The 23,511-nt window shown below is 44.1% G+C and overlaps 1 protein-coding gene across 1 annotated transcript in view; it reads right to left on the bottom strand.

Moving 5' to 3' along the window:
• Window positions 1-16,821: 16,821 nt before the first annotated feature.
• The window catches only part of grin2aa (glutamate receptor, ionotropic, N-methyl D-aspartate 2A, a), a 214,708-nt gene continuing 208,018 nt past the window's right edge, over window positions 16,822-23,511 (bottom strand). The window contains exons 11-12 of the mRNA XM_072694414.1: window positions 20,224-20,462; window positions 16,822-18,704 (exon numbers count right to left, since the gene is read on the bottom strand). Coding sequence (XP_072550515.1) covers window positions 16,905-18,704; window positions 20,224-20,462 — 2,039 coding nt within the window. The 3' untranslated portion in view covers window positions 16,822-16,904. The remainder of the gene's footprint in view (window positions 18,705-20,223; window positions 20,463-23,511) is intronic.

Genomic DNA, 23,511 nt, shown 5'->3' with positions numbered 1-23,511 from the left:
TTTCCCCCCCACCCCACCCCACCCCTGTGTTTTTCGTCTCCAGGCGCCGCTTAATAAAGCTAGGCAACTTCACATGCTAAGTAACTTCACATGGAAACATTAACATGGCAACATTCCAAATAAAGAGTAGATGTGAGGTAAGGTTCGCGGACACGAAGGAACTGTCATGCATGATTATTAGGGCTGTAGTCACGTTGCAGTGGCAGCGGCACGGTATTTATCAAGTCCCGTTGAAAATGTTAAGTTATGACGGTGGTTCTTAGCTGTATTTCATAGCAGCCAATCAAAACCGGCATGTTAATTAGCCCATGCATATTAATGACTAGTCCTCTACGAATTAGAATGGGCTTAGTGGTTAGAGCGCTGAGGTTTCAACAGTCTGGTCCCCTTAAACAAGACCCATAGCCTTGTCTGCTCCTGGCATTCCAAGCTGGTAGATGCCCAGCCACAGTGTGGTGGGTTCGATACCCCAGTTGCCACTGGGGCCCTTGAGCAAAGCGGTGTAGCATGGCTGACATCAGAGTTGCAAGTTGGGATGTATGATACAATTTTATAGGTGCCCTGGTGGTTAAAGTGCTGAGTTATTGATCACAAGGTTATGGATTCAATGCCTGTGTCCACTAAGCTGTCACTGGTGGACCCTTGAGCTAGGCTCTTTGCTCCGGGGGTGCCATTGTATGATTCTGGCTGATTCTGTCTGATTCTGGCTTTCCAAGCTAGTTGATGCAAAGTAATTGTTAACAGCGATGGTGGCTCAGGTTTAAGAACAATGGGGTATTAATCACAGTGGGTTGTGGGTTTGATACCCAAGTACACTAAACTGCCATTGTTGGGTCCTTTGCTCTCTGCTCCAGAGCTGACCCTGACTTTGAATATCTCAACTCAAAGTTGAGATATTCAAAGTAATATTTTAGGTGGCCTGGTAGCGAGAGCGCTGGGTTATTGATCACATGGTTGTGGGTTCGGCACCCATGTCTGATAAGCTTTGGGTTCCTGAGCAAGACCTGTACAGAACAGTTGTATGGTCAAATACAGCAACGAATAAACAACAGTTGTTAACAGAACACTTATTAGACCCACTTACCTTGTGCTCCTAGTCACTGCCCCCTTAACAAGCTCCACCTACCTCCCATGACTGAAGAACTGGGGTGGCAATGCAGTTCTAGGGGATACAAAGTTTATAAACCTCCTACAAATGATCTAATGATCATAAATGACCCAGAAAAGAGGCCTGCATTGCAACCTTTTTGTATGTGACCAGAAATGATTGCTTACCTCAATCAATTACTTACAGATCAATGGATAACTCCACACAGGCCTATATTGTAAAGCATAGGGACAGAATAGCGGAAGGAGTGAAGGGGGCTATTTCACGGCAGAAGTTGAAGAAAGCCAATTTCAGTTTTGTCATGGTCTACAAGCCTTACATGCACTGTTGCACAAATGAACTCACAAATATACAGAGCGGATGGCAGCATACTATTCAGCTGGTTACGTTAAAGTAAGTTTGAAGCGGCAACCAGATATCAGGGGTCCCCCTGGCCACCCTTTTGGCTACTCCCCTGCTTAAAGCTCCACTACACACCAAGTACATATAAGAAGACCAACTTTACCAACATGGTAACGGGAAGATTATCAGGCACAGCAGTCTTGAGCCCATGGTCAGAAACCATAGATGAAGAGCTAGGCCGTGGCCAGGCAGGGTACAGTCTACATAATAGTGTGGGATGACTGTGATCATGAACCAGTGCCACCAATTGGCATTCGACCAGTGCGGCCCCGATCGACTCGGAGTACATTTAGTTACTGTAGGAGCCATTTGTTGCAGTCATAACAGATCATGGAATGGTTTCCACAAAGCTGTAGTATTAAGATTATTGTAATAGCTAGAGAGAGTCTTTAAAGTGCTACTTGGCCTCCCATCTTTGTCCTAAGAAATGGGGCCTAGATCAATATCACATTATCTCAAAAGCTAGAAGCACTATGCCCCCTCATTAGTTATAAAGCCATTACTGAAAATAGGACAGGAGGTTGTGTGGGTTGTGGCCGATGCGAATGAACTTATTGATACGCCGGGTGTTAGCTTTGCTGCTTACTACAGGAGTGTATTATTAACAACGATTACCCTCTATCAGCTGCTAGATGTTCCATCTAAAATATTGACCAGAAACTCTGCTCTGTTATTCTGAGCTAGGATCTTTGTGTGCAGCATTTCACAAGTCCATTCGACTCTTCAACGTCCATTCCATCATACTAACTTTAGATTAGCTCACTTCCTCTAAACTTCCTTTAAACTTCCTTTCACACCGTGGCTAAACTTTAACAGATAGCGTAAGTTGTGCGATTAGCGCTGATGGTTCTACGCTCACGTTGCTTCCATACAATCTCAGTATGCATAAAAACCCCAAAAATGATCAAATACGATGTTCAGTTAGCTCGCAGGACTGTAAACACTGTGCTCAGTCAGCACTGTGCTGAATCAGGAGAGCAAAGCTGGTTAGCATTAGCTTACTTACACCACAGAGAAACTCAAGTGTGGCTGACTGAAACCCCACTTATAAACATTTAGATGAGAGTGACTCTGGTAAAAGGACAGAAAGCTGCTGTTTAAGTTTTCCCCTATGGTTTTGCTGAGCCTTTGTGTGGCTAGCTTGGCTACAGCTTGACTACCGAGTATCAGACAGCCCAGAGCAGCTGCTATTCCGACTGCTAAACTACCGACACAAGTGCTGACCATAAAACCTTTAGTGTGGGAGAGCCACTGGTGTCTTTCCAAGCTGGTTGATGCAAAGTAATTGTTTACGGCGATGGTGGCTCAGTTTTAAGAATGATGGGGTATAATCACAGTGGGTTGTGGGTTTGATACCCAAGTACACTAAGCTGCCAATGTTGGGTCCTTTAGCAAAGCCCTGACTTCAGGGGGTGTAGCATGGCTGATGTCAGAGTTCCAAGCTGGGATGTGTGATACAATTTTATATATACCCTGGTGGTTAGAGTGCTGAGTTATTGATCACAAGGTTGTGGATTCAATGCCTGTGTCCATTAAGCTGTCACTGGTGGACCCTTGAGCTAGGCCCTTTGCACCGGTGGTGCCATTGTATGTCTGATTCTGGCTTTCCAAGCTGGTTAATGCAAAGTTTGCTTACGGCGATGGTGGCTCAGTTTAAAAAACTTAAATACTGTCTTGAATTTTAATTACCGTTATACCGCCCTACCCTATACTCATCCATCACCTCAAGGGAGTTTCTGGTGAGCAAGACATGACGTCAATAAGCTGTACCTTGTTCCAACACATCATAATAAGTGGATCCCACCCCTTGACAGATGACACTGGAACCTGATAATCAATGTTATTCAGGTCACATGTTTTAATGCTATGGACGATCAGTGTTTCGTGCCACCACCACCCCAACAGTTCGAGATTAGCTCTCCAGCTAGCAGCTCTGCTGTACTATGGGCTGTACTATTTTTAGTTCTGCAGATCCGCAGTGTCTAATTGAAGATAATCCTTCAGACAGGGTTTTCGACCCGGAGTCATTTTAGGGGGAAAGGCAAAAGCAACTCTTTTACTGCAGTTCTGTGATGGTAAAAAGCGTTGAGTAGCTAATGATTTAGGGGTAGTCGGGGTAGTTTTCAGCCATGCGACTGGGTCATGGGACTGGGAAGAAGAAAATGTCTGTGTGATTCATCTGTTGGGATGTAAACATTCATTCAAAGGGGTCTGATGTGAAATACCTCATACTTAGCACAGCAGAGCATATCCCAAAGCATACACAGGCAAAAAAGTGGGTTTAGTCCCAGAAGGTTGCTTGTTCAATCCCCAGTACTGGCATTCATGACTGGGGAACCCCCTGAGTAACGCATCTAACCCCTCAATTGCTCCACGGGCACTGAACTAGCTGCCCACCACTTTGGGTGTGTGTTCTCACTGTACCAATTTACTGGTGTGTTTGTGTGTGTCTGCCAATTTGAAATGAAGCCCTCCCAGTCAACATACCCATGCGGGGCTCACATGGGTGAAACATGGGCTAGGCTGGTTCCAGGAGTAGGCGTCTACATGCATTTTTACTAGGACCCAGTTGTGCTTCCCAAATGGGCCTTATCAACACAGCCCACCTTAATCTCACAGGGGTCCCATCCAGGCACTACATGCAGTGTACAACCCAGATGGGGCCCCATTGCTTCTGATGGGGGGCCAACGTGGAACCCAAGGACAAACCCAAGGACTTCCTGGTTGCCAGTTGGGATACCCACACAAGCCTGGGCTAGCTGGGCTAGTTATAGTGACCCATTGGCTAGGTAGTCCCCCCTTGCAGAAGTGGAAGGGGTGGTTTGATCTGCACTGAGATGGATTATCGTCTTCACCGTCACTGAGATCGACCCAGTCGACCAATCCAGCAGCTGGGCTACACTGAACTACCCAGAACTGTGGAAATAACCCGAATAACCCAAATGACCCAAGAGGCTCAACCCACCGTGGAAATCAAAAACCCAGTATATTTTCAGGGCGGGTCCGTAAACAGCACGGCTGCAGAATAAAGGGCTGTTAGCAGGTTGCGAATGAGACTCAGACCAAGAAAGAAAAAGAGGCAGAAATGGCGTGAACGTGGAATCGGAGGCAGATCCGAGGGGACGGGTGGGAAAGTGAAGCAAATGACAAAATGAATAAACGTTTGTTTTTGTTTTTGTTTTTGTTTTTGTTTTTTTCCCCTCCCCTCCCCCCGCCCGCCCGCCTGTCCACCTACCCGCTTGCTTCCTCTGACGACGTGTTGAGGGACGCTGTCTGCCTTGCGTTCGCACAGCGGCTCGCCTTTGCCCACCAGCGCTGCTGCTTTGGCGACTCCGACAATATTGCAGGGTCAGTGGCCCTGTTTCGCACATGTTCACACCACAAACCAGCAGCCAGGGTAAACAGGGGGTGGGGGGGCGGCTGGGTGGGCGCTGGATTTGTTGCTATTACAGCATGTACCAATCATCACATGGAATTACCAGAGCTGTCAATCATGACGAAAACCTCCCAACCCCCCACCCCCTTTGTCCCTCTCTCTCCCACCAGCCTTCCTGTCTGACTCCCCTCCCCGAGAGCTGGTTCATGAACTTCCTTTGTGGCTGCGGTCCACAGCGGTTCTCCACAAGCATTCAGCCACGGATGCAGGGTTCATATAAAGTGGCAGAAAGAGCCTTTATTAGAAAACAAAAATGAAACTTTTCCTTATTTACATTTGTTTGTTTTTGTTGGGTTTTTTTGTTGTTTTTGTTGTTTTTTTAAGTTTATATCTCTTATATAACCACCCCGTCACGCGATTCCTTCGGCAACACACGTATTTACATCGAACAAAGAAGCGTCCGAGACCCGTTCCCTTAAACATGATCTACGCATACAAAACAAACAAACAAACAAACAAACAAAATAAAACAATACGCTTTTCTAGACTCTACTTATGTTACAAATGATAGGAACAATGTACTTCAGAGAGAGAGAAAGAGATATGTTTAAACCGTCTCACTGAATTAGTACTTTCTCATGCAGTTTGCCAAGAGCACAAAAGAAACAAACAAACAAACAAACAAACAAACATGACATGATGTTCATTAATGCAGTGACCGTGTCGGCTTGGCGTACGTGATCAGTCCCAAACTCACATGGCAAAAGTTCTTAAGACGGTATAGCACGCGCACAAGTGATGATGCCTTATTACAAAATAACGATATAAACTAAGAAGAAAAAAAAAAACGTAGGCAGGTCACATGGTTTCGGTGATAAATCAGTCCTAGTCACATGACCCCCCCTCCCCTCAAGCCCAACCCCCAAGTACAAAACACTGTCCTAAATAAGTTAAACTTTTTAAACACATGGAATATGAATGCAAAGTACAGGAAACACAAGTGATTCGCTTCAGACAGGGCCTCCAATCCCCCACCCGTCCCCCCCGCGAGACAGACCGGCGGCACGGTCCGAGAAAAATCCCGCTTCACTGTTTTGTTTTCTTCCCCCCGCCACACACACACACACAGTACAGAAAGGCATAGCTCCTTTAACCGAGTGCAAGTATTCCAGTATTCCAGCAGCAATGTGTACATATTCATGCAACACAAATGTAAAAGAAAGAAAGAAAGAAATACAAAAATAAGATTTAACGAAATAAAGAACACTTCTCGCAGAGACGCTACTTGCTTACTTAAGTCACTTTCGGTCCAAATCCCCCTGAAAGACCTTTTTTTTTATTATTCGGAAAGTAAATGAACGTAATGGGACGTAGGTAGATCAGCACATGCTTCAACGTTTGAAAGGAGGACCGAGTAGAAAGTAAATTTACGATGAGAACCGTTCACTCATTATCAGGCAGAGGGTTCCGCTGCATGTTGTCTGGGTCGGCCTCTGTAAACCAAACGTCTACTCTAGGTTTAGACATTAAGGATAGCTAATGTTAGAAATGTTAGCTAAGATTTGCTAGTGTTAAATGTAGAATTTGGGGTAAAGTTGATGTTTGCTAAGGATTTGTAGCAACAGTAGTGTAAATTTAGCATTTGGGCTAAGGTTGGTGCGTGAGAGCGAGATTGTTAGCAACAGGTTTCTTGTTAGCTAAGATTTGCTAGTGTTAAATTTAGAATTTATGTTAATGTTATGGTTAAGGATAGTTTAGGGTTTGCTAGCAACAGATTTAATGTTTGGTAGTGTTAAATTTAGTATTTGGGTTAAGGCTGATACGTGAGAGATTGTTAGCAACAGAATGTTAGCAACAGGTTTCTTGTTAGCTAAGATTTGCTAAATTTGTTAAATTTAAAATTTAAGTCAACATCTTAGCTAACGTTCACTAAGAACACCCAAATGTTGGGTTGCCTTTAAGAGTAATGTTAGCAAAATATTCCTAGTGTTAGGTTTAGTTTTTATGTCATGGTTAAGGTTATTGTTAATGTTAGCTAGCAACAGATTTGATGTTAAGTCTTTTAGTGTTAAAATTAGAAATTAGGGTAAGGTTGATGTTTGCTAAGGATTTTTAGCAACAGATGTCATGTTAGCTAAGGTTTGCTAGTTTGTTATAGTTGTAGACGTTTGTTATAGTTAATGTTATTTAAGATTTGCTAGCAAAAGCTTTCTTATTAGTTAAGATTTGCTAGTGTTAAATTTAGAATTTAAGTCAACATATTAGCTAATCTTCACTAAGAACACATTTAAATTTGGGTTGCCTTTAAGAGTAATGTTAGCAAAATATTCCTAGTGTTAGGTTTAGCTTTTATGTCATGGTTAAGGTTAATGTTAGTTAAAGTTAGCTAGCAACAGATGTTATGTTAGCTAAAGTCTTTTAGTGTTAAATTTATAATTTAGGGTAAGGTTGATGTTTGCTAAGGATTTTTAGCAACAGATGTAATGTTAGCTAAGGTTTGCTAGTGTTAAAATTAGAAATTAGGCTAAAGTTGATGTTTGCTAAGGATTATTAGCTAAGGTTTGCTAGTTTTAGGTTTAGAAGTATGTTGTAGTTAATGTTATTTAAGATTTGCTTGCAACAGGTTTCTTGTTAGTTAAGGTTTGCTAATGATAACGTTAGAATTTAGGGTAAGGTTGCTATTTATTAAGGATTGTTGGCAACAGATTTAATGTTAGCTAGGATTTGCTAGTCATAAATGTAAAATTTAGCGTAGAGTTGATGTTTGCTAGCAATAGGTTTAATGTTAGCTAAAGTTTGCTAGTCATAAATTTACAATTTAGCTAAAACATGTTCACCAAGAACAAATTTAGATGCCGGGTTGCCAGATTAATGTTAGCAAAGGTTTGGTAGTGTTAGGTTTAGACTTTAAGTTAGCATTAGGGTTAATGTTAGATCTGCTAGCAACAGATGTAGATGTTAGCTAAGGTTGGCTTGTGTTAAATTAAGCATTTAGGGTAAGGTTGATGTTTGCTAAGGATTGTTAGCTTAGGTTCTGTTGAGCTGAATGGCTGTCATTAAATGTAAAGGCCATTACACACCGAACTAAACACAAAAAAATAATCTGAGCCTTTAGAGATTTGTCCTCCAGAAACCCAGAACGTTTGCAGACATTACCCAGAGGAGCTGTATGTGTGAATGCCAATGTCCGAAGCAGTTGTACCGGACATTACCTCGAGTCCGAGTCATGTCTGAGTGAGCCCATGTCCGAACAGAGAAGTTCATTTTAAGGAGAATTCACAGGGGGTGTGTTGATGACGTCATCATGGATGAGTCAGTAGCCTCTTTCACCATCTTTATGCCATCTTCTGCCGTGCCTCCTGCACATGCTACACAGGCTACCAACTCATCCATGATGGCCATCAACATTGTGACTACTGTGAATTCTCCATCAAATGACCTGCTCTGATTTTGGGCCAAGCTGCTTCGCCATCAGCAGTCGGAGCCTGAAGGAGCACAAGTGGCCTTGCTCTTTCTGGGTGGGTAGAAGGTGCTCTTTCTTCCCACATCTCTCCTAGTGTGATGTTGGCCAGCACAGACATCTGTTATCTCATGAATCAGAGCGGGGGGACCTGGCGCTTTTCCTCAGAGCGCGTTGGCTGCCTAGTGGTGCTGCATTGTAATGAGGGGGTGGGAAATTGGCCATCTAAATTGGGGAGGAAAATTTTGGGGTACTTTTTTTTGGCAAAAATGAATTATGCATGGTGTGTAAAGACCTTTAGCGTTAGATTTCTGAGCTAACATTAACATTAAGGTTTGTTTGTGCTAGCTTTACGTTTTAAGCTGTGGTCAGAGTTTAGAGTTATGAGGAATTTAACTGCTAATTTTAATTTTAAGGGTACAAACCGACAAAGCAGCCACAGTGGACTGTCTAATATGGCATTAGCGAATGTTGAAGCTCAACATGTAGAGTTTCTCAACCCTCAACCCTGCCCTGCACATTTTATTCCATTTTTTCCCCTGCTGTGACACACCTATTTCACCGGATTAGCTCATTAACAAGCTTTTGCTGAGCTGAATTAGATATGCCGCAGCAGGGAAAATGCTGAACTGTGCAGGAGAGGAGTACTCCAGGGCCAGGATTGAGAAACACTGCTAATTAGGGGTCCAAGCATTTAGTGCTGAAACTCTCTTGTTATTGTTAGGGCCTTTCTTCCTTTCTTCTTACTGCGATTTCTTTGAAGCGAAGACCATAAACATCACAGAATCTGAAGGAAAGATGCATCAGCCCCCACTCCCTTCCACCCCAACTGTCCTGATGGTGCCCCCAGATTCCAGGACAGCACCGCACGCTGGAAGGCAAGCCGATCAGGAGCCGCAGAGTTTTCTTGGAATGAAACCAGCCTATCTATCCTTTATCCTGAGGACTGGAGGAGTGCGACTGCGAGGGCGAGCGGGTGCTGTGGTCTCGCATGAGGGCTTTCGCACTTGTCTTTACACCGCCTGGCTCTTGCTTGGCCTGCCTCGTACGATTTTGGCAGATGCGATTGGACTTGAGGTGCATTCTCCTTGAAATTGCCACTTTGGGAACACGTCCAGTACAACAGGTTCCCTGGCAGCAGAAGAAGGACGATCGCTGTATTCACCAAACTATTTGGCTAAAAAATTCAACTAATTGGGAAAGAACACAGATCTGCAGAATTGTCCTACAATTAAACAATTTGTGGGAGTGCAAGTAATCCGGAGGGAGCTTCACAGCTTCACTTTCTTGAGCTACAGGCAACTCCCTTCAAAAAGCCTTAAAGGCCGAAGGTGTCATATTGGAAACGAAATCCAATAGAGCTCGATGGAGCTTGATGGAGCTGCTCCATCCACTTCAAACAACTTCCTTCCAACAATAGCCCATCGTTTTGTCTGTTTATGTCCATGATGGTCATCAACATTGTGACCACTGTGAATTCTCCATATAATGACCTGCTCTGTTTTTGGGCCAAGCTGCTTCGCCATCAGCAGTCGGAGCCTGAAGGAGCACAAGTGGCCTTGCTCTTTCTGGGTGGGTAGAAGGTGCTCTTTCTTCCCACATCTCTCCTAGTGTGATGTTGGCCAGCACAGGCATCTGTTATCTCATGAATCAGAGCGGGGGACCTGGTGCTTTTCCTCAGAGCGTGTTGCCTGCCTAGTGGTGCTGCATTCTAATGAGGGGGTGGGAAATTGGCCATCTAAATTGGGGAGGAAAATTTTGGGGTACATTTTTTTGGCAAAAATGAATTATGCATGGTGTGTAAAGACCTTTAGCGTTGGGTTTCTGAGCTAACATTAACATTAAGGTTTGTTTGTGTTAGCTTTACATTTTAAGCTGTGGTCAGAGTTTAGAGTTATGTACAATTAAAAAATTGGTGGGAGTGCAAGTGATCCGGAGGGAGCTTCACAGATTGGAATTTGTGGGAAAATATTTGGATTTTCATTTTTCTTTCTTGAGCTTCAGGCAACTCCCTTCAAAAAGTCCTGGAAGCGAAGGCCGAAAAGTGGCACCGGCTTCCGTTTGCTATTGAGAACATTCCCAGCTCATAAATATAACGGTGTCATATTGGAAACGAAATCCGATAGAGCTCGATGGAGCTTGATGGAGCCGCTCCATCCACTTCAAACAGCTTCCTTCCAACAATAGCCCATCGTTTTGTCTGTTTATGTGATTCCAGGGCTTTCACGGTTTCGCAAAGAGGGTGAAATGGCTCTATTAGTGGCTCACGAGATGCTGAAAGAACGGCTGCGGTGCTCTCTGCACTTTTTATCTCTCTGGCTTTTACGTCACTAATGATTTAGGGACAAAGGCAGCCACCACACAGCACAGAGCGCCTCTAAGCCTGATTCTCGGTCGGAAAACAATGTCGAGCGTAACATTCACAGACAGAAAAAAGCGGTAATCCTTAATTGGCATTTGTGTTACAGTTGAGAAAGTACTAATCATTCAGCTCTTCAAAACTCTCGTATTCCGCGTGTTGACTTTTTTTGTTGTTGTTGTTAAAACTCGGCTACTTTGCTTAATCTAGCTCGTCTTTTCTTACTGAAATAATCTGCAGCTGAGCTAATTTAACTTCACGACTGATTACTACGCTATGAAAAGTAAAGGAAAGCAAAAGAATATCGTACTTAAGGATCTTCATAAACTATGGCTGGCGTTTCTCTAGCCTGAAAACACCAACGGACAGACGCTTCATTCGGTACTCACAGTACCGACAGTTACCCTTGACCTGCACACTCTCCACAGTGTGAACACAGACGTAACGGCCAGTGCCGACGTGCGGTGGAGTAATAAATAAACAAACAAACAAACAAACAAACATAAAAACGTAGGTTTTGGTTTTCAGAGAGTTTGTGAAAGAGTTCCAGAAGTCCAAGATCCTGGAAAACAGGCTGGTGGTCAGCAGAGAGCCTCTAGCACTTTGGTCTATGGGAACACGGTACACACGTACGTGGTGGCACTTAATTCCAAGGAGACTTAATTAAGGTCTTATTCTAATTAGACGCCCAATTAGACGCGTCTTAATGCTTTACTCATTCACCTTTATTCAATACATGACATGTATTAGAACCTAACTGGAGGCCTGTTTTGTAAACAACGCTAATATTTGCTTTATTAGTTGTAATAAAACACAGGGGACACTTTGCTAAGACCTTGTTATTGAGAATTGTTGAGCATGACTACATTAATAAAGCTCTTATTACCATCAAGTAACTTCTTATATAGAGCGAATAACAATTGCTAAGTCACAATTACTTCAGTGTGTTGTTTGAGTCACCGCTAGTCAATGAATTAATATTATTATTTTGTTTGCAAAAAAGGTTAATTGGATAAATCTGGTTGGTTAATTTTTATTATTATTATTTCTGGCTCCCTAAAATGATGATTTTGAGGTTTTCTGGTGATTACTAACGTACACCTAGAACAGAAGAGCATAAGGTGGCATGGTGGTTGTTTTTGCCACAGGACAGTACATTGAGGTCATAAAATTAAATATTGAGGTCACAATAGAATATAGTGAGTATGAAAAGGAATATAATATAGTGAGTATGCAAAGGAGGCCACAAAAATATGTTTAGGTCATAGAAAATATATTAAGACCATAGGATAATATATTGAAGCTACAAGATAATATACTGAGGCCATCAATTACATTTCTAATGTCCACAAAAATAATACATTTAGGGCAGGAGATAATATATTGAGGCCACAAATATATGCTGAATATGCTGAAGCCTTGAAATTATATTTTTAATTCACAATATAATATATTGAGGTCGCAAAATAATATATTTCAGCCACACAATAAAATACTGAGGCCAGAGATAATAACTGATTCATGAACATATTGAATGATTCATGAACATATCGAAGCCATTAAATAATAATTGAAGGCTACGAAATAATATTTTGACATATTGAGGCAACAAAACAATATATTGTCGCTAAAAATAATATTTTGTGGAAATTAATTAATATATTGAAGCCAAAATATATTTATTTATTCCATTAATACTAACTTAAGGCCACAAGATACTATACTGAGGCCACGAACAAGGTTTATAGTGGCCACAAAATATATTGAGGCCACAGGATAATATATTGATATAATAATACCGTATATTGGAGCCACAAATGTACTTTGTAGTGTCTACAAAATAATATATTGAGGCCACAAGATAATATATTAATATAATAATACAGTATATTGGGGCCATACATTTACTTTGTAGTGGCTTCAAAATAATATATTGATGCCACAAGATAATATATTAATATAATAATACAGTATATTGGGGCCATAAATTTACTTTGTAGTGGCTAAAAAATAATATATTGAGGCTACAAGATAAAATATTGATATAATAATAATACAGTATTTAGGGGCCACAAATGTACTTTCTAGTGGCTACAAAATAATATATTGAGGCCACAAGATAATATATTAATATAATAATACAGTATATTGGGGCCATAAATTTACTTTGTAGTGGCTACAAAATAGTATATTGAGACCACAAGATAATATATTGAGGCAATGATATAATACAGTATATTGGGGCCACAAATTTACTTTGTAGTGGCTACACAATAATATATTGAGGCCACAAGATAATATATTAATATAATAATACAGTATATTGGGGCCATAAATTTACTTTGTAGTGGCTACAAAATAGTATATTGAGACCACAAGATAACATATTGAGGCAATGATATAATACAGTATATTGGGGCCACAAATTTACTTTGTAGTGGCTACACAATAATATATTGAGGCTACAAGATAATATATTGATATAATAATACAGTATTTTGGTGCCACAAATTTACTTTGTAGTGGCTACAAAATAATATATGGAGGCTACAAGATAATATATTGATATAATAATACAGTATTTTGGGGCCACAAATGTACTTTCTAGTGGCTACAAAATATTATATTAAGGCCACAACATCATGTATTGATGCAATAATGCAGTATATTGGGGCCACAAATGAATTTTCTGGTTACAAAATAATACATTGAGGCCACAACCACTATGCCACCTCGCGGGCTCCATCCAGTACAACTACATCTTCACCAAGTGTCTAGACTGAGTCTTATTACACCTAGGAATGTCATTGCTACTGACCAGACCTCTGATTATGCACTAAAGCAGGTCATAAGGAACGAAGCTCAACACATACTGATGAGCAGCGCATGTTTCCTGAACAAAGAACAAGGCCTCAATGAAGCCCTGATAAAGTGTTACCACACGTGAGGCGTGCTCAGAGACCAAAGAGACTTGGCACGTCATACTCAGCGCTCAGCTGTGAGGCATGCTTGATCCAAGCTCACCTTTGGAACAAACAGATTAAGGATAAATCACATAGAAAGATCGTGAACCCGCCCCATCCCCAGCTTTTTAAAAAAAAACGGTCAAGGTACCGATCCCTGATCACCGACCGCCTGGAGATTTTTTTTTTGTTTTTTTTTTTGAAAAAAAAAAACAACCAAAAAAAAATGTCTTAGGGTGACGTTCCGATGCAGACGGTAAAATGACGATAAGAGTGTGCGTGGGTTTCCTATTCTACGATAACTCTACAGAAATCGAGTGCTACTATACAGATCTGTGAAATTTACACAAAAAATATTGTTTACTCTTTAGAAGTTTGCAATTTTCCATAAGGATGTTTTTCATTTCTGAGTATGAATTTACAAGTGATTTACAGGTGTCTTATATTCAAAATAGTTCCTCGAGTCTTTTCCGAGGAGTTAAAAAAGCTCTATTCTTACAGCAAAGAAATAAGAAAGGAAAAGAAGAAGAAGAAGAAGGTCGTATTCTTTGGAGGGATAGCAGACTCAGGATTTTCTTTTTTTTGTCGTTTGTTTTTGTTTGTTTTGTTTACTTCTTTACAGTTGGAGCGTGGCTACAGGTGAGACAGGTGAGTAGAGTAGATGGGAGGAGGAGCTGGTGGTGCTTTTCACCTGCCGGCGGATAGGGGTTAAAAGCGAGGTCGCTCACCTTATGGCACAGACGAGGAGGATAGGACGTAGCCGTGTTTTTTTGTCTTTTTGATTGTTTTGATTTGTTGTTTTTTTTTTGCAGACGAACAGACGTCGGTTAACAGGACAGGCCGCAGGAAAACACCTCACGCTTTTTTGTTTTTTTTCTTTGCGGTGTTGTTTTTCCCCCATCCTCCGAGACAGCAGCGTCGTAATGACAATGGTTGCGTCGTTTTCCACTCCTATGCTATATTTTCACCCTGTTTTTACAAATAAGTTTGTGATCATAACATCATAACAAAAGCATATAAAGCGATACATTTGGGTTGCATGCCACTAGTATTATTTGTCACGTAATCAAAATATGTTTTCGTAAGTAGTGAGGGGAGGGGAGGGGAGGGGGGGGTTATTAGAAGGGTGTAAAATCCGTCAAACAAACAAAACAAACCAAGAAACGTATCAAATCGAAAAATCCAAACTAAAAAGATGAATGTCATACATGGTTACAAGACCTTGATATTTTACATGTGCATATTGCTTACACGTTAGCTTCTTCAAGCAGCACTTCATATGATATACATGTTCATGATATGAGCTAATGAGCTACAAGATGCTAAAGGTGTCACCTTTAGAATCACGTTGGGTAAGCTGGAAAGAAACAGCGGGAAAAAGGACAACAAAGAGCGAGCGTTCCTTCGGTCGTTCGTTTGTTCGTTCGTTCAAAGGGGGGGGGGGTTGTTGGGGTAATCTCAGGACATTATCAGCCGTCAAATTTCTGTCCATCAGCTAGCCCCTCTCTCCGGACGCGCCAGAATGCAGCAAACGCCGGCTTCCGTTCTGCCGTGAGCTGCATGCTCGATCGGACCGCAGATCGGATCTCTTATTCCCTGGCGCGCTCTTGTGTGAGTATAAGTGACTGCACTGGAAGACCTTGGACGAGTAAACAACTGCAGCAGAGAGGAGAGAAAGAACAAGCCCACTGAGTTAGTTAGCATGCTAAGCGCGACACGTGCTGGAGCTTGCCTTTCGGGTGCTGCGGCGAAGCCCCCGTACGCAACAGAGACGCGATCCTGAGTTGTTTGATTCGAAGCCCGAGTCAGATTTGGCTGCGTGGTCGAATTGGCCGCACTAGAAGGTTCTAGAAGGGCTGCAGAACGAAAGGTTTTTGCGCCTGGTCGGTTGGTGCTGCTCGGCTAGAGCCGTGGTCGAGGTTTGTGAAAAGATGACCGCGATGATCCATTGCTCTGGTTCAGACTTCAAGCTTACCCAAGGTTTTTCACATGCGGTGCGTTTCTGAAATGTAGAAACGGTGAGAACGCTGCGACCTGTGGACCTTCTCGTCGAGAAAAACAAGAAGGAAATGAACAAATCAACCAGTCAATCAACTAATAAACATACAGCAGTCTTTCTGGAAGAAACGCTCGGATTCGGTTTCACAGTGTAAGCAACAAAATCGAAGCATGAACACGTCAGACACAAAGTTCCACCGTGGGAATTGTCAGTACCCTGTTTCGGATGGAGAATCAATGGAATCTTCCCAGGAGGATGGTCACACTGGGCGTTAAGTCTCAAGTGTTCCCACGCTAACCGAGGTCAAACCGACTTGCTTCCTTGTCTTAGCACAGGTCAAGCTTTTCCACAAGCACCTTTCAGATCCATCAGACAGATTCACCTTCCAGCAAAGTATATGAGTGTGTTTTCATCTCTAACAACCAAATAAAAGGAAAGGAAACAAAAACGGATTCATGCAAAAGAATCTACTCCTGACAGTAATCGAGAAATACGCTTTGAGAAGCATTGATGGGAGGATAACTAATGATTATTGTGCTACCACGTAAGCTAAAATTCTAAATAGGTCTAAATAGGGATTCGAATGCCAAAATCCCAAAATCTATAGTAATAGAGAAGAATAAAAGCAACAATGCTATGCTTTCATTGCTTTGAGTGCCATGAACCAAACACCCCTCGCTTGCCTCAGGTTCATTTCTGGTAAACAGCTCCTAAAGCGCTCAATCCCACCAGGCTGATTCAGGTAAGCTCTCATCGACCCCTTTTCAAGAGGAGGCCAGCGCAGGGCCGGGGATGTACCTGAAACGCTGGCGACCCCAGGATACACTCTGTACCCCCCGCCTCCCTGCAAATTGGAAGGGACTTCAAAGCAGTCCATCTGTCTCGGCATTGGCGGGGTCAACAACTCACGTGCCGCAGGGTCGGCCAGCAGCGGCCCAGACTCTGGACCTCACCCGATTTCACCAGTCAATGCACCCGACTACCTGGCCGTCAGCGATTAGCCCAGGAAATACTCGCTTTCCTACAAAGGTGACTAAACAAATGCCCAAAAAACCTTTGGCAAGCACTATCCAGGATGACTTGCTGATACATGAAAGAGTGATATCTGCAAAAGAGAGAGAGAGAGAGTACTCGAGGGTACTTGTTTGTGTTTTTTTCGTTTCCGTTTCAAAGATGTGGGCGACTATGGCATCCTAAAGTGAATAAATATATTTCGTCTACACAAAGAGAGAGAGCATTAAACGTCTGACTCGAGACTAGGTATTTTCTTATACACTCGTCTATTGCTGAACTGAGAAGAAGTGAGGACCCGAGGAGCTGAGTATGCACTGGGCTTGTTGGCTACATAAGGCATCGCATGCTCTGAAATGTACATGTCATTGGGTATTCGACCATCCCTGGAACAGTATGAGGTGGTGGACTTGATGGAGGACCTCAGATTGTTCTCGTTCCTCGTTTTGATGGGTGCCAACTGTTTGTAAATGTCCGAGGAGCTCCTGCCGTGGACCAGGCGTGCGTCGTCCCGCACGGCCTGCATGAAGGGGTTGTCCGTGGTGTGATCGGGGTAAAGGGACTTGCTGCGCTTGCTCTCCTCCAGGTTGTGGTTGAACAGCATGGACCTGCTACCGAACAGTTTGTCGGACTTGATGTTGAACAGGTTGGCGTACGGGCTGTCCTCCAGGAAGCGGTCCTTCTCCTTGAGGCTGACGCTGCGTGCCGGCCGGTTCACGTCGATCTCCTTGGGCTTCTCCAGCATGATGTTGTCGAAGGAGTGCTGGCGGCTGAGCCGCAAGCGGTTCCTTTTCTGGACGTGCGGCCCGTCCGTCTGCGGCCAGTAGTGGCCGAAGGCGTCGTCGGGGTGCATGCTGGAGCTGAGCATCGCCTCCTGCAGCATCTGGTCTTCGCTGATGTCGTACAGGTTGCCCATGTGTAAGCAGGCCTCGCAGCGGTTGTACGGGGAACGCATGGCCGCGTAGGGGCCTGTGGAGTAATTGGGGACCTTCGACAGGCAGCTCCGACAGTGGGTTTGTTTGAAGCGGTCGTTGCTCTCATGCGGGCTGGCGTTCTTGTCTTTTAGGTTGTAGTGTTTGTTGTAGGCGTTGTCAGGCAGGAGGTCCGCGTCAGTGTGATGGAGGGGGCTGCTGTTCAGATGGATGATGGGCTGGTCACATTTTCTGTAATTGTCGTTGTGGTCTGAGTACATTTCGGGGAAATCCAAATCGTCGGCCGCTAGGCCTCTGTTTTCTCTGTAATTCAGTGGATCCGAGTGCAGGCTCAGCTCCCGGTCAGAGTCTATGGTGTAGATTTTTTCTCGGCCAGATCCGCCCTGCTTATTCTTTAAGTAGGACAGCTCCACTTCGCTGCAATCCCTAGGGTATTTTGACGTCATCGATCTTTTTTTTAAGTTGTCCTTGGGCTTCAGGTGCTTGTTGTTGTCAGGATCCTTGTACGAGGTGGCCCTGCTGGAGCAGTCGGAGATGTCGGAGTGGGCCGCCTCCTCTGGAAGGTAGCGCTGGCTCTTCATGGACAGACGGGGGTCGGGGGCCAGAGTGTCGGGTCCCTGGCTCTGCCGCACTGTATCTACAGACTTCTTCCAAAGAGCCCTGGGCTTGGCAGCCGTTTGAGCTGCATCCGCGCTCACAGCGACTTCCACGGTGTTGGGGTTGGATTCGTTAAGAGTGAGGGGGTGCTGACCCTGGAAGATGTAGTTGTTCAGGTGGTCTTTGTGGCGGTTGGCCAAGTAGGTCTGGATGTCGCTGGAGTCCCCGTAGATGTCCTTCTGGGCATAGCTGCGGTTGTCCGTGTACACAAAGTTCCCCTTTTCAGACATCAGGTCCATGATCATGGGCCCAGCCGGGTGCATGAACTCGCCGCCGCGTTTGGGCGAGTTCACCCTGGAGCCACTCAGGTTGGTCATGTTGGTCATCTGCTTGGCTGACTTGATAAGCTTCAGCATGTTGGCCTGAGGGCTGAAGTCCAGATCAGAAGACTTTTTCTTCATATCAATGTGGACGCCGTGAATGCAACTCCAGATACCCTGAGGGGGGCATAAAGGGATAAAGGGGGAAATCAGCGCTTACTGAGACTTTCCCACTGTGAAAATGACAATATTTCATGTACGTCTCTCTAGGTTTTGCTACATAAAGTCTCTTAAGCGAATCTTTACGCCATATTTTTCTCGCTCTCCGATACTTTCACACATTTCTTATGCTGACAAATATGTGTGAGCTTAGGTTACAGCTCTCTCCCCATATATTTGCATTCCATTCCCTCCGAAAATGCCAGTCAGGGGCTCAATCATGTACCCTTACAGATAGTGTGAAAGCTACGTCAGGTGCATACTAATCACCAAAGCAGAAACCAAAGAAGTCCAACCCAGCAGCTACGTGAAAGCTGGAGTCTTGCCCATTAAAAACTCTCCAGCTATGACTGAAATGAATACTTTAAACCCAACAATAAGTACCAATCCCACCTATCCCCCCCTACTTTCTCAGACAGTGGTCATGTCAGCGCAGCTCGATAACTTTGGCCCCCAATGAATTGCTAATTGGATCAGTCTTCAGAGGTTCACCCATCAGACAGTCTAACCAGCCTGCGTTTTTTTTCTCCTGAAGGCCGGCCTGTGCATGGCCAAGTGTGGGCTTGTTTATCAACACACTTCAGCTGAACATGACACTGGCATGCAGATTTGTCGCGGTTTGGCTTTAGGCTGCCGCCCCATGTCGTGAAATAAAAGTGTGGTGTGGACGTGGGAGTGTGTTAATTACCTCTGAGGTTCGACTTTTTCTGTAGTTATAATTTATCACACTATCACAATTTCATCACCCAGACGTTCCACAAAGCTAGCACACCCCATAGCACTGGCGCCAATGCTGTAGAAAACATGGACCCCTGGGTTCCAGGTCCCTTCCACTCTATAGAAATGAAGCCACAACTGTCCGCCATGTTGTCAAATTTGCAACCCAACTCTGTGCAATAGAAACCAGAGGCAGAGCCAAACGTAGCAACTTAGCAACTTACTCATTCGGTTAGACCCTCCAACTACGGTCAGACCATGTGTGTTTGTCTCAGACCGCCTTCATTGAGCTTACAGTGTAGAAGCTGGGCGGATTTGTAAACAGTACATTCCATGTAATGAACATAAAGGTCATGCAGGTATTGCAGACGACCGGTCTCTTGCAGTCAAGGCTGTCAATCACTTAATTCCTAAGTATAGCCCCGCCTTCTTATGTTATGTTAGCAGAGTAAGGGTTACAAACTGATTTCTGGGGGGAAATAAAAAATGGCCAATATCAGCACAGAGAAACCTAACTGTTGGAATTTGGAGACACTGGAGACTCAAAGACTCAAAGTTTAGCGGCAAACGAGATGAGGCTATTTTGTTATTGAAACATACGGGCATGGGCGGAGCTACACATCATACCACAACCAGCCAGCAGAGGCGCTAGACCTATGGTTGCTTCACTTTCCATGCTTTCTACAGTCACTGGTTGGCGCTGAGGGTAGCTTTAAATTCTGAAGCACTACATATTTATACGGCATTCAAAGGTTCTCACCCTGCTGATGGAGAAGAGCAGGCCGGGTTTGCCTGAACACACTCCGGTGAAGCAGTAGCGGAGCCTCCAGTAGAACAGGTGCTCCCACACAAAGGTGATGAGGCTGAGGCCCATGGCGGTGGCCAGCATGTAGAACACTCCGGCCATGTTGTCCACGTCCAGCTGGCTGCTCATCACCTCGTTCTTCTCGTTGTGGCAGATTCCAGTCAGCCACTGGGCCTCCAGCTCCTCCATCTCACCTGAACAGACACACATGCACAAAAACATACACAGGTTTATACATGCAGGTTGCATTGTCCTCCGGCTGTCGCCCAGTTATCTCCCTCTTCACATAGACAACACCTAACAGCACAAAAACGTGAACAGGAAGTGGGAGTGGCCTAAACATCATCATAAAACATGTTCAACGCTCAATCTGGTCCTATATGCAGCATTTCATTACACCTCCGTATTTTACAAAAGCTGGGCAATGAATGCTCAACTTCTAGTCTATGCACGATATGGACAAAAGTATTGGGACACTTGTTCATTCATTGCTTCTTCTGAAATCAAGGGTATTAAAAAAAAAGTTTATCCTGCTTTTGTTGGAGTAACTTCAGTCGCTACTTCCCAAGGAAGAAGGCTCTTAGATTTTGGAGCAGCAAGGCGGTGAGGATTTGATTGCATTCAGGGCAAGAGCGTTAGTGAGGTCAGGATATTGGATGATGATGATGATCACCACCCCACCTCATCATTCTCAACTCATCCCAAAAGTATTGGATGGAGCACCGCCATCGTCATTCCAGAGAACACAGTTCTTCCACTGCTCCACAGCAGCGCAATGCTGCTGGGGGGCTTTATACCCCTCTAACCCCCTATCACAGGGCTTCTGATGTAATAACAGGAGGGCTCCTAGCAAATAGGTGCGGTTCAGTCTTCTCTTTCATGCCCGTGCAGACCTCCAATAAGCTCATCTTTCAGTCCACTTACTTCTGGCAGTACGTGGGGATGTCAGATATTTTATTTATGTGAAAAATTCAGGCCCTTTTTGAAGCAGCACAACGCCCCGTCACGAAACTTTCTACACTTACGGCCTGTAGAGCAGAGACGGAGGTAAAACACACACTCGCCTCATGCCAGCCATATGCCAGCTCCATCTGAGAGCATTTCTTCCGCTCGCTCTACAAGGTGCTGCCAAAACGATGATTCTGTCATTTATCAAGCTTTACGTTAAAGCAGCGCGCAGAGACGCAGGAACGTGGACGTCTGCAGATGGGAGACTCGCGCAAAATCTGCTGCAACACGCTGATTAAAAGAGGGGCGAAAACAGATGGATGATTTTCACGTCATGAAAAATAATACAGTTCTGCTGGTGCGCTCGGCGCTCGGCTGTGCTGAGACGCGGGAGAACTGGGTATTGTTATTTCTGAGCATGCAAATTTGTACTCACACACACACACACACATACTTACATGCACACTCACATACACATCTCTATTGATGCTCCCACCATGTGCTTACCTGCACACCTATCAGGATACTGCTGCTAAATACTGTATACTGAAGAGCTGCTCTCTTCTACCTCAGTAACCGATGTGTTAACGTATGCTATATCACGTTAACGCAGACGATTAATCTGCGAACTTTACAGCGTTACCCTTTTTTTTACGCTAATTAATCATCTGACCATGTTTGCCCCCAGCTTCCTACCGTAGGTCTCTCTCTTTACAGCCTAGTGGCGCATTAGCGCTTTTACTTAGCGATGTGAACACGGCGTCGCTACTGTTCATCTTAGAGGCTAGATTACACTTTATTTATGCTGAAATATGGATCAAATCTCATAACTAACTCTCATTCTCTTACACACACACATATACACACACAGCTGCTCCTCTCTTAGCTCTTCGCTAATCCGGCCCAATGACTGATCATCTATTTATCTCTTAAAAAGCTGGTGAAGCTTTTTCTCTATTAAAGCTTCTATATCTGATATTATAGGAAAAGAAAAAAAAACCCTCTAGACAGTTTATTAGGTACTTGTTTTGTTTCTCGCCCAAAAATTCTGGAACAGGACGTGCTAGCATGTGCTACCCCTCTAGGCCACGCCTGACATTAGGCATGGTGTCAACAGGCCAATGTTTATCTGCTCAGAAGAGTTTTGCTATTGTATTGGCAGTACTTCTCTACAGGGACTAGACAAGCTGTGTGTGTGTGCATTTGCACATCTGTGTCAGCAATGGGGGCAACTTAAAGTAATTGAATGCATTCTTGAAAAGGAGTGTCCACAAACATTTGGACATACAGTGTATGGTCTGTTTACTTTCTTGCATTCAAAATAACATCAAAGAGATATTTATAATCCTTTGTGAGTGTGTGTATATGTGTGTGTGTGCTAGGGAAGACCACCGATCCACACCGTTCCATTTTGTGTGGGCTGAAGTAAAGCTTTTACCATCCTCCCTGCTATTCTCAGAATTAGCCAGCAGACACACGTCTGCCCACATACACAGCGAGAGCCTCACACACTGACGGTCTGACCATGATTCTATATATATATATCAGAACATTATGACCACCCCTGGTTTAGCAGGAATCCCATGATATCAGCTCCACTGATCATACAGAAGCACTGTGTAGGTCTATAATTCCAGACTGTATCCATCTCCTCTCACCCTGTTTGGACCCCACTGGACTGACCACCACAGAGCACTTAGTATTGGGGTGGTGGGTCAGTTATTCTCAGCACTGCAGTGGCACTGACTGACATGGTGGTGGCGAGTGTGTTAGTAGTGTGTTTGGCTGGTGGTACGAGTAGTGGATCGGATGCAGCAGTGCTGCTGGAGTGTTTAAACACTGTGTCTGTCCACTCGCTGTCCCCTTTCTATTAGACACGCCTAACTAGTTGCCCATCCACCTTGTAGACGTAAAGCCAAAGGCAGAGGCTCTCTGTATCTGTTGCTGCCCAGTAATCAGTGATTACAGGACGTTGCTGCCCACATGACGCTGTTGGCTGGATATTTCTGGTTGGTGGACTGTTCTTAGTCCAGCAGCACTGCCGTGTCTGATCTATTAGTACCAACAGCACATCACACACTACTAACACACCACCACCCTTTCAGTCAGTGTCATTGCAGTGCTGCGAATGACTGACCCACCACCCAAACATTACCTACTCTGCGGTGGTCAGTCCCGTGGGGTCCTGAGCTTTGAAGAACAGGGTGAAATGAGGCTGATAACAGAGTCTGCAGAGAAACAGATGGATACAGCCTGGAATTACAGAACTACACAGTGCTGCTATATGGTCAGTGG

This window comes from Salminus brasiliensis, chromosome 12 (genome assembly GCF_030463535.1).
Source record: "Salminus brasiliensis chromosome 12, fSalBra1.hap2, whole genome shotgun sequence".
Taxonomy (NCBI): Eukaryota; Metazoa; Chordata; class Actinopteri; order Characiformes; family Bryconidae; genus Salminus; species Salminus brasiliensis.
This window is presented reverse-complemented; position numbering and strand designations above follow the sequence as displayed.